The 12,500-nt window shown below is 47.3% G+C and overlaps 1 protein-coding gene across 7 annotated transcripts in view; it reads left to right on the forward strand.

The window, feature by feature from the left end:
- The window catches only part of LOC121853487 (voltage-dependent calcium channel type A subunit alpha-1-like), a 237,225-nt gene that overhangs the window by 67,870 nt on the left and 156,855 nt on the right, over positions 1–12,500 (forward strand). For all 7 annotated transcript variants that reach the window (XM_042347629.1, XM_042347632.1, XM_042347630.1 and 4 more), the window contains exon 2: positions 12,305–12,500. This exon is cut by the window's right edge and continues 8 nt beyond it. In XM_042347629.1, coding sequence (XP_042203563.1) covers positions 12,305–12,500 — 196 coding nt within the window. The remainder of the gene's footprint in view (positions 1–12,304) is intronic.

Here is a 12,500-nt window from a genome sequence, read left to right on the forward strand (position 1 = left end):
TCGTGAACTTTGTATCACGTTGTACAAGTGATGGAACGGTGTGGAACTTGGTGAACAGGTGAGACAGATATAGACAGCATCACCTCTGAACTTTTAAAACTTGGCCAGGTATCTTGCCTGTGTTACGCCAGTACCTGAACCTTGATCTTTACAGCTTAATATCAGGTGAACTTGTGGAGGAGGGAGGTGGGGAGGAGGGTGGGAGGGTAGAGAGGGGGGAGGGTAGAGGGAGGGAGGGTAGAGGAGGAGGGGGAGGAGGGGGTAGAGGGAGGAGGGTAGAGAGGGAGATGGAGGGAGGAGGGGGCAAGATGATGACCTTTGACCTAACACGTGAACATACACACTATACATTCAAAGGTCAATATGTATACCGTATGTTGTGTATGTATAGGGGCCATACACCGTGTATTATGTATCTATAGGGTCAGAAGGCTCTGTATACTGTATATTTAAAGTCAGCACACACACACACACACACACACACAGTATATTACCACCTCTGAACGTGAATTGGAGGAGGAAGGTGAGGACAGGTGAACGATATAATCAGGTGAGGTGAACGATAGCCACAGGTGATGACGTGTGTTGGGGATGGGGGTCTCACAATGTGTCGTTTTAGTGAGGTGTGTTTATCGTCTTCTGGTGGTAAGGGGTGTGGGAGGGATCCTTTTTGTTTGTTTGTGTTTGTTTGGTTTATATTTATATATTTTTCTTTTTACAGGCATTAGCCCACCTGGGCACAGGTCACTGACCCATATCAGGGCCCGGGGGGCGAAATGTAATAATAATAATAATAATAATAATAATAATAATAATTCATAGTAAATGAAATTTATAATCAAAAGTAAAATAAAATATTAATGGTAATAATAATAATAACATACTGATAATAATAATAATTAATACAAAGAAATACAAGAATGAAAAAAATCAACAGTGAGAAACGCTATATATTTGTTGTCACAAAGAAAACAATTCACCCACAAGTGTGTGTACTGTGAATGTGCCTGTTTCTCTGGTGTGTGTTGTGTGTGTGTGTGTGTGTGTGTGTGTGTGTGTGTGTGTGTGTGTGTGTGTGTGTGTGTGTGTACACCAATATATTAACCAACACTTATACCTGTTAAAGAGATATAATTACTAATGCTGTGTTTTCTTCTTTACAGGTGAGTGACCCAGACCAGGTGATCCAGCAGGTGAGGTGACGACACATGACACAGGTGAGAGGTAGCAGGTGACACACACACACACACACACACACACACACACACACACACACACACACACACAGATGAGCTCACCCCTCCACTTTACCTCCCTCCTCCCTCCTCGTGCCTCCTTCCTCCATCCTCTTTACCCTTCCTCCCTCCTCCTCCTCCCTCCTTCACAGTTTCATGACCTGAACTCCTATGATCACTTGAAGGTTGTTGTGGCCTGAAATTGTAATAGACAGTTTACCTTTGACCTCCCGACCTACCTGACGTTACTGGACCACCCTGACCCTACCTGACGTTACCTGGACCACCCTGACCCTACCTGTACCTTACCTGGACCAGCCTGACCCTACCTGTACCTTACCTGGACCTCCCTGACCCTACCTGACCTGTCTTGGGGGTGAGAGGGGTGGAGGTAGGAGGTATGTAGGGGAGGGGGAGAGTTTATTCTACCTGTCGCTTTCACCACCAGTACCACCAACACCACCACTCACAACCATCACCACCACCCTCCCACAGCCATCACCACCACCACTCACACAACCATCACCACCATCACCACCACCACTCACCACCACTCACCACCCTCACAACCATCACCACCACCACTCACAACCATCACCACCATCACCACCATTTCTCATTATTAACCATAAATGCCGTATGTTCTAGTATGTTATAATCCTACACACACACAGACATATTCGATCCCTTTATAAAGTGTTCGGTAATATTGGCGGCCTGGCTGATGCGATTTTGTTTTTTGGTGTTTTTATTTTATTTATTTTTCACTTGGTGTTTGGAGGAAAATGTCACGAGATGGTAGTGGGCGTCTTCTTCTCACCTCTCCTCTTGCTCTCTTCCTCTTCCTCCTCGTCCCCTCCTCCTCCTCCTTCTTCTCCTTCTGTCCTTCTCCTCTTCCCCTCCCCCTCTCTCCCTTTTTGCTCTCCCCCTCTACCCCTCCTCTCTAACCCTCTTCTCCCCTCCTCCTCCTCCAACCCTCTTCTCCCCCTCCTCCTCCTCTAACCTCTTCTCCCCTCCTCCTCCTCCAACACTCTTCTCCCCCTCCTCCCCCCTTCCTCTTGCGGTCTGCTTCATCATTACGTCACTCGTTGACCTTTGAGGGGCAAAGTTCACCACGTGTAACTTGTTACTTGAAGGTGACAGTGACCCTAGATTGGTTCAGTCCCCTGGTTCAGTCCCTCGATTGGGTCCAGGGCCAGCTTCCAACAGGTGTGTGTTGCTTTATTCAGAGCTGTGACCTGCGCTTTCAGTCCCCAGGTATAACAGGTGTATGGGGTCATCTCGTGTGTGTGTGTGTGTGTGTTGGCCAAATATGTACGTTTTTTAGTGATTTAGCTGATATTTAACTTACAGAAATTACATACATACATACATACATACATACATACAAACACACACACATACACACATACATACATACATATAAAATACATACATACATGCATACCACCCTCATCACTCCTCCATCTCTACCACCTGACCTTCTCATCACCTCACCCCATCACCCTCACCCCCATCACCCTCACCCCCATCCACCCCAATCACCCACCCCATCACCTCACCCAATCACCCTCACCCCCATCACCTCACCCCCAATCACCCTCACCCCCATCACCCTCACCCCATCACTCACCCCAATCACCTCACCCCCAATACCCTCACCCCATCACCTCACCCCATCACCCTCACCCCCATCACCTCCCAATCACCCTCACCCCCATCCCCTCACCCCAATCACCCTCACCCCCATCACCTTCACCATCACCCTCACCCCCCATCACCTCACCCCATCACCCTCACCCCCATCACCCTCACCCCCATCACCCTCACCCCAATCACCTCACCCCAATCACCCCCCCATCACCCTCACCCCATCACCCCTGCCCTCCCCATTTTCCAGGAAGCTTCCTCCTCTATCCGTGTATGCACAGCCTGACATTAACACCCTCCCCAACCACCCCTTCCCCATAACACCCCTTACTTTGGAAGGAAGGAAGGAGTGGAGGGAGGATGAGAGAGAAACGGAGGGGTGATCGATAGTTGAAAGGAAGGAGGAAGGGTGATAGGAGAGTAAAGTAGGGAAGGAAGGTGAGAGAGGAGTAAAGGGAAGGACGGAGGGAAGGAAGGAAGGGGAAAATGGCCGCCACTCGGACGAAAAAGAGATTTCTTCCTCAGGTCGACAAGAAGATTCCACCCAGACAGAGGAAAAGGAAGATTTTACAGATGAACGAAAGAGGCGAGGAGGAGGAGGGGCGTCATTTGGGAAGGGGAGGGAGGTGTCAGCAACGGGGGGAGGAGGCAGGGATAATGGAGAAGGGATATTGAAGGAGTAGGAGGATGGGCGTTTGTGAGGGAGAGAAGGAGAATGAGGGAGGGAATCGGGGTGGTGGAGAAGGAGTGGGGGAACGTAGGAAAGTGAGAGAGAGAGATACAAGATGTGTCTCACGGTTGAAGGAACAAACTGGGAAACTTTCAATGTTTTCAGGATGACACACTCTTCCTGCGGCCATCAGACCCACTCAGACCCTCCCAGACCCACTCAAATCTTGGCCAGACCCACTCAGACCCTCCCAGACCCACTCAAACCCCGCTCAGACTCACTTAGATCCAGTCAAGCCCAATCAGATCTATTTAAACCCTGCCAGACCCCACTCAGATCCACTCAGACTCCAGAACCACTCAGACCCAGTCAGACCCACTCAGACCCATCAGACCCCAGTCGACCTCAGACCCTCCCGTGCCCAACATAAGGGAGGAGACCCACAGAAGATACACATATACAGACAAGACTCCTTGCTCACTCACTCCTCCACTCCTCCTCCCCCTCCTCACTCCATATCACTCACTCACACACACACACACACACACACACACACACACACATTAATTTCCTTAGGTCGTGATTCTGCTTGTGTCACCTACAGGAGTCTTTGTCAGGTGTGTGGGTGGGGAAGTGAGGAGAGATGGGAGGTGAGGGGAAGGTGAGGAGGCAAAGGTGGGAGAGGAGGATGGAGGTAGGGAGCTGGAAGGAGGAGAAGAGGTAGGAGTGTTGGAGGAGGAGGAGGAGGCAGCGCAGTGGAGAGGTGATGTCAGGGCGTTGAGAGAGGTGAGAGGAGGCTGGGAGGAGGTGAGGAATGGGGGGGGTTGGAAGGGGTGTGGTGTGGGGGGCCTGGAAATGTGAAGGGGCTGGAGAGGAGAGAGGTGACACTGGAGGAGAGGAACCATCATCTACTACTGCTGCGTGTGGTCTTCCTTCTTCTTCCTCTTATTACTAGAAGAAGAACCCCTCTCCTCCTCCTCTCTCTCTCTTTTTTTTTTTTTTCTCTCTCTCTCTCTCTCTCTCTCTCATCAGCTGGCTGGGTGTCTCAATATACCATCTGAGCAGCAATTCCTCACCCCCCTCCTCTATTGTCTTTTGGAATTGTGGTAGTAATGGGTGGTGGTGTTGATGGTAGTTGGTGATGGTAGTAGTGATGGTATGGTGTATTGGTTGTAATGGTGGTCATAATGATGGTTGTAGTGGTGGTAATGTGGTCGTAATGATGGTTGTAGTGGTAATGGTGGTAGTGATGGTGGTTGTAGTGGTGGTAATGGTGGTAGTGTGATGGTGGTTGTAGTGGTTAATGGTGGTAGTGATTGTGGTTGTAGTGGTGGTAATGGTGGTAGTGATGGTGGTTGCTTAGTGGTAGTAATGGTTGTAGTGATGGTGGTTGCCTTACTTATAATTTAACATAGAAATTTCCTTTAATGACGACAGTTTAAAAATACAAACAGTATCAAACATTATTATTATTATTATTTATTATTATTATTATTATTATTATTATTATTATTTATTATTATTATATTATTATTATTATTATTATTATATTATTATTATTATTTTTAAATAACACTGAAATTAGTAAAGGAAGGAAGAAGTGAGGGGGTAGCCTCTCAGGTGGAAGCCAACCAATATTAATGAGCTAATTAAAAAAAGACACCTGAAGCACACCTGAGGCATACCAGGGACTGGTCAATTACATCAGCACTGTGTAACTCCGCCTGTCAGATATCATTAGGTGTGGGGATAAGGTCAGGGGTCACACACACACACACACACACACACACACACACACACACACACACACACACACACACACACAGACCTAGTTTTTTATTCTCTCTCTCTCTCTCTCTCTCTCTCTCTTCTCTCTCTCTCTCTCTTGCGCCCTGGCTTTATCAGTTCTCTTTCTTGTCCGTCTGTCTCCTTATTTCATCTCGTTCCTGTTATCTCCCTTGATGAATGGTGGAACGGCGAAGACGAAGAAGAAATGTTTCATGATTGATCTCAACACTCTTCCCTCCCCACTCCCTCCCTGCTCTCCCCTCCCTCCCTCCCTCTGACAAGGGCGGAGAGAAAGAAGATGAGTGTGAGGTGACAATTTGAGAGAGAGAAGAAGAGAGAGAGGTCTCGTGTATTGTGACATAAACTTTAGATTATCTCGTTAAAGTCTCTCAAAATGTCTCGTGTTTATCCAGGTGTGTGTGTGAGAGTGAGTGAGTGAGTGAAATAAAGTAAACTACCTCTACACACACACACACACACACACACACACACACACACACACACACACCTATAATACCACCGGCCATTATAGCTTCAGCCACATATAATATTAATAATCTCTAACTGAATAATCTTGCTTTACGACTCACTATATGCGGTTTATAACACTGGTTTACGGGTTGTGGTGTCAAGTGATCATAGTTTACGGGTTGTGGTGTCAAGTGATCATAGGCGCGCAACGGTGTGTATATTTCCCGGTTGTTATTTGGCTCTCTTGTTGTTGTTGTGATTGTTATTTTTATTGTTATTGTTGTTGTTTTTATTATTATTGTTATTGATGTTTGTATTGTTTTTGTCATTGTCGTTGTTGTTATTATTGTTGTTTTATTTATTTTTTGTTGTTGTTTTTGTCACTGTTGTTGTTATTATTGTTATTACAGATATTATTAATTTTTGTTACAAGAGCATTAGTAGTGAAACGTGAATTGACATGTCCGTAGAGTTTATTGACAGACTTGATATACTGTAGATGTACTGGAATATTATTATTATTATTGTGTAGTATTATTAATTAGTAGTAGTGGTGGTAGTAGTTGTAGTTGTTATTTGTTTATTTTTTTTTTTGAGAGGTGTTGGTGGTGTGTCATTGAGGAAGGTTGTGGTGTTGGTGGTGGTATTTTCAGCATCGTGTTGTTGTTGTTGTTGTGTTTTGTTGGTGCCTGGGAAAAGTAAAATAGTGTTGGGGTTGAGAGGATAGAGTGAGCCCGGAAAGGTCAGTGCTTGGAGCTTCACGTTAGCACCGTGTGAGAAGCTCTTAACTGATGCTGTGGTGAAGCTGTGGTAGTAGTGATGATGTTACTGTGGTGATGATGCTGTGGTGGTGATGCTGTGGTGGTGCTGTGGTAGTAGTGATGATGTTACTGTGGTGGTGATGCTGTGGTAGGGCTGTGGTAGTAGTGATGATGTTACTGTGGTGGTGATGCTGTGGTAGTGCTGTGGTAGTAGTGATGATGTTACTGTGGTGGTGATGCTGTGGTGGTAGTAGTAGTGATGTTGCTGTGGTGGTGATGCTGTGGTTGTAGTGATGATGTTACTGTGGTGATGCTGTGGTGGTGATGATGTTACTGTGGTGGTGATGCTGTGGTGGTGCTGTGGTGGTAGTGGTGATGGTGTGCTGGTTTTTATCACTGGGAGTGGAGAGGGAGGGGGTCTGGAGGGAAGAGGGAGGCAGTGTGGAGGGAGGCGGTGTGGAGGAGGCTGTGTGGAGGGAGGCGGTGAGGGAGGCTGTGTGGAGGGAGTGGAGAGAGGTGGTGGGCCTGGACAGCCTCGCGTCAATACAGAGCACAACGCCCGTGAACTGTCGCCGGGGTGTGTGTGTGTGTGTGTGTGTGTGTGTGTGTGTGTGTGTGTGTGTGTGTGTGTGTGTGTGTGTGTGTGTGTGTGTGTGTGTTCGAGGATACAAGTTGATGCTTAACATAATAATTAGTAGAGACCACCTGTTCTCCCCCAATACTGTAAGATACCTGGGCAGGTGAGTGACGTACACACACACACACACACACACACACACACACACACACACATACACACACACACACACACACACACATACACACACACACACACACACACACACACACACACATACACACACACACACACACACACACACCTAAAACTTATACCAAAAACAAAACTACAGTAACTAAGGGGTGTGGAGGGGTGTGGGGTATGTAGGTGTATGTGTATTGTGTATGTATGCGTGGGTGTATGTGTGTAGGGGTATGACTGTATCATGTGGAGGTGTATGTGTATTTTGTGTGTAGGTGTATTTGTGTATGAAGATATATGTATGTATGTTTGTCTTATGTGTGTATTGATGTATGTGAGTGTATGTGTGTATTTTATGTAGGTGTATATGTAGTCATGGGTATGTTTTAGGGTCTGTGTGTTCATGGGTATAGGTGTGTGTTTATGGGTATAGGTGTGTGTGTGTGTGTGTGTGTGTGTGTGTGTGTGTGTGTGTGTTGTAGCAAACATCCAATAAAACCTGGTAAATCCTCTCTTCTTCTCTTCTCTCTCTTCTCTCTCTCTCTTCTCTCTTCTCTCTCTCTATCTCTGTTATCTCTTCATTAGGGAGGTGTGACGGCGAGGCGTGTTGTTGTGGTGTTGATTGGAGATGTGACGATGCTTGGCGGTAACACAGGTAACTTGAGGTGTGACGCCGTAACACCTATCAGACAGACGTACAAGAGGTGTGACGCCGTAACACTATCAGACAGAGTAACAAGAGGTGTGACGCCGTAACACCTATCAGACAGACGTAACAAGAGGTGTGACGCCGTAACACCTATCAGACAGACGTAACAAGAGGTGTGACGTTACTCCCCTGTACACAACCACCACATGACACTGTAACGTTTTTGTGTGACAGGAGACAGACACGAGAGGTGAGAGGGAGAAGGAGAGGTGAGGAGGGAGAAGGAGAGGTGAGAGGAGAAGGGAGGGAGAAGGAGAGGGTGAGAGGGGAGGTGGAGAGGGAGAGGGAAGGGGAGGTGAGAGGGAGGAAGGAGAGGGAGAAGGAGAGGTGAGAGGGAGAGGTGAGAGGGAGAACGGAGGGAGAAGGGGAGGGAGAAGGAGAGGGAGAGGAGAAGGGAGAGGAGAGGAGAAGGGAGGAGAGGAGGAGGAGAGAGGAGAACGGGAGGGAGAAGGAGAGGTGGAGAGGAGAAGGGTGAGGGTGAGAGGGAGAAGGAGAGGTGGAGAGGAGAGGTGAGAGGGGAAGGGGAGGAGAAGGAGAGGAGAGGGAGAAGGGAGAGGTGAGGAGGGAGAAGGAGAGGTGAGAGGGAGAAGGGAGAGGTGAGAGGGAGAAGGAGGGAGAAGGGAGAGATGAGAGGGAGAGGTGAGAGAAAGAGAGGGAGAAAGGAAAGGAGAGAGGGTAAGAGAGAGGTTAAGGAGAGAGGAAGAAAAGAGAGAGAGAGAGAGAGAGGAGATAAAGAAGTGGATGGAATAGAAAGAGAAGAGGAAGAGAAGGAGATAGGGACAGAAAGAGAGAGAGAAGAGGATGGGAATAGATAAGAACAGGAGAGAGGAGGAGGAGGAGGAAGAACGACATAGAAGGTTAACAAAAAGATGAATGACTTCGTGGAACACTTCACTGCGTCATCACCAATGGGCATCGTCTCCTTGATGACAGTGTACTTGACGTCACCACCTGCTTGTTGACGTCATCACCTGCTTGTTGACGTCACCACCTTCGTCATCACCTGCTTCATTGCCTTCTTCATGCTTGTTGACGTCACTACCTGCGTCATGACCCCCTTTATTGCCTTCCTCTTGTTTGTTGACGTCATCACCTGCTTGTTGACGTCATCACCTGCTTGTTGACGTCACTACCTACGTCACTTCCTTCCTGGACGCCTCTTTAACAGTGAACCCCGGTCAAGTGATTCACAACGCCCCCGCACACAACGGTCTGGAATTTGCTGGAAACGTAGTGAGTTTATCGAGGTTGGCGGTGAAGAACCTCACTAAAAAACACACGCTCACACACGCACACGCACACACACACAGACGCACACACACACAGACGCACACACCACAAAACGACCTCCCATGCGGCGTCAGTCACGGTCCGCCGCCGCCGCTCACCCAGACATTGCGCGGGAGTTTGATGACGTCACGAGTCGAGCACCAATCAGGACGTATGAGAGGGTGAATGACGTGACGGATGGCGCACCAATCAGAGCGTGTATTGAGGGGAGATGTGAGATATGATTGGTTGTCGGATGGTTTGTTTGTATGTGTGTTTGTGTTTATATGTCTTGTTTTAAAATTACTACATCTATCTGTCTGTCTCTGTCTGTCTGTCTGTCTGTCTGTCTGTCTGTCTGCCCCTGATTACTATGAGTGTTCTGACTGGCACTGAAGGGGGGGATTAGACCTCTCTCTCTCTCTCCCCAAATTATCACGATTATTGTCATTTTTTTAACCAACAATAACTAAAAAAATAAAATACAGTCGTTGTTTAATACAGTAACTACAGTAATACACCTTCTGTATATACATCAGTACTGTATGAATAATCTCGCAATAATTACCCCGTATTTGTAGAGTTATTGCCACCTATAATCTTTAAGTCGAGGTAATACATGCTGGTGTATTAATTATCAATAAATTATAGATTATACCTGTATTTTTTATGTATTTAATCGTAATAATTTATGTATTTTATTATGTAATTTTGGTATATAATAACATACAGTAGTGTTGGTAAGAGGTGTATATAATTCTTTTAATAATTATATATCTTAGGTGTGTGTGTGTGTGTGTGTGTGTGTGATTCAGGTTCCATTGCTTTGGTGGCCAGTCGCTTTTGGGTCTTATATCGTGTCGTATGAATCTCTCGCCGTGGCCGAGAAGGAACGTGCAGCCCCATATTTATAGCAAGACCCTCTCCTTCCCCCCTCCTCCCTCCTCTCTCTCTCAATGTCCACCCCACGGAGATATTCCCGAGATATTGCACAGATATAGCAACCATCCTCCCTCTCTCCTCCCCAACCACCTCTCCTCCTACCTCCCTCTCATTCCTCTGTCCCTCTCTCCTACCCTTCCTCCTTCACCACCCCACCACCAGGCCGCTGACGTGCAAGGACATTGATAGCGTTTACTTTCTGTAGGATACGACGTCTCTCTCTCTGACATTGCAAAGGCTTTATGCAAGAAGATACTGCCAATATTTCTGCAACATCGTATTTTTCTGGGAGGCAATATTTTGCAGTTTTGACAGTGAGTTCTGCCACAAATGCATGAGCGTAGTTTTAAAGTTTTAGTTGCACTCTCTTACATTCCTCATGACACTGGCACTATATATTCCTCATGGCACTGGCACTATCTCACATGGCACTGGCACTCTACATACGTCTCTACAGCATCTTTTAACATATATGAGGTGTTGTGTTGTTGGCAGCTTTCATACACTCACTCAAACCTTGTGACGGGACCCAGACCACCATTGTTGTGTGTGTGTGTGTGTTCGTCTATATAAATGCATGTGTGTTTAGCTGTGTAAGTGTGGTGTGTGTGTGTTTTTGTGTGTATGTCTGTTTGTGTGTGTATGTATATATGTATGTATGTATGTATGTGTGAGAACGAGGGTGACTGCAGTATCACAAGCACAAGTCATTTAACTTTTTGTTGTAGCAAGCAGAGGCCACCGCACAGTTTACCCCCACCACTCCTCACTTCACCCTCACTCCCCCACCCCCATCTCCTCGACCCGCATTGGTATTGTGAGGAGTCCGCAAGCGGCGGTAAAAATGAATATATTTCTGACGGTGCGGTCGTCATAAAGATGTTGAGGAGCCATTGTACAGCCTGCCACCAGACAGCGGCCAGGGCATGGGTAGGGTAGGGTAGGGTAGGGTAGGGTTGGGTAGGGTAGGATAGGGTTGGGTAGGGTAGGGTTGGTGGGTGGGATAGGGTTGGGTTGGGTAGGTAGGATAGGGTTGGGTAGGGCTGGAGGATAGGTTGGGTAGGTAGGGTAGGGTAGGATGGGTTGGTAGGATAGGAGGGGACTGAGTAGGGTAAGGCAGGGTAAGGAAATCTGAAAACGTACTCACCATATTCTGTCGTCCAGGCAAGCTGTTGTTAAGTTAAGGTTGTCCTCTTAAAAGGCACAATCCCTTCTGTAATTTGACCTCCAGTCTGCTTTCCTTACCTCCCTGGTGGCGCTTTTGGAGGTAGTTAGCTGTGTTCTTGAAGCCCTTTTGGTGTGTGTGTGTGTGTGTGCGTGTATTGACGGCGGTGTGTATATATATATGTGTGTGTGTTGACGGTGTGTGTGCCAGCAGTGTGTCTGTGTCTCTGTGCTCGTCCACGTGTCAAGGCGATAGTAAACAACCTTCCTGTGTTTTGAAACCTCGCTACACCGACGTTCGTATTCGCCAAGACCTCTTCATAGTGACGCCGCAGGACTCCACATCAGCTGACTGGGTAAATAAACAAGAGAATGATAGACGCTCTTCAGCTCTTAATGGCGGCGTTGTTGACATAGACGGCTGTATGATATAGTCTTTAAGTATGATGAAAACAACTCTACATAGACTCTTGAATTTTTTTTTTCTTCTCAAGATGGAGTAAAACTTTATTGGTCAGTAAGCTGGCGCCATTGTTGTGTTTGAGGGGGATACTGCAGTGTGTTTTATCTCGTGTGTTGCGTCGTGTTGGTGTTGTGTTTGGGTGGTGGGGGTGTTGTGTTGTGTTGTGTTGTGTTGAGGTTTGTAACAATTCATAATATGGTATGTGTGTGTGTGTGTGTCATTGCTAACCTAACTTAACCTCACCTAATCTAACTATGTGTCAGTATCACCTTATACCACCATGTGTCAGTATCACCTTATACCACCATGTATCAGTATCACCTTATACCACCATGTATCATTAACACTATGTACCACCATGTATCATTAACACTATGTACCACCATGTAAAAGCAGTTCAGTAACCTTGTTTCCCCCGGCAGGTTGGCAGCGGCGGCGGAGGCGCGCGCGTCGGCAGGGGTCTCGGGTGAGGGTCTAGGGCGGCTAGGGCGGCCGCCCACCTACGGCGCCATGGGCGGCAAGAAGGGGCCGCCCCCCCAGCCGGGGGTTAAGGGGCCCACCTCACTCTTCATCCTCTCCGAAGACAACTTCCTCAGGAAGTACACCAGGTTCATCATA

The sequence above is a fragment of the Homarus americanus genome, unplaced genomic scaffold, assembly GCF_018991925.1.
Source record: "Homarus americanus isolate GMGI-L3 unplaced genomic scaffold, GMGI_Hamer_2.0 scaffold4896, whole genome shotgun sequence".
NCBI classification, from domain to species: Eukaryota; Metazoa; Arthropoda; class Malacostraca; order Decapoda; family Nephropidae; genus Homarus; species Homarus americanus.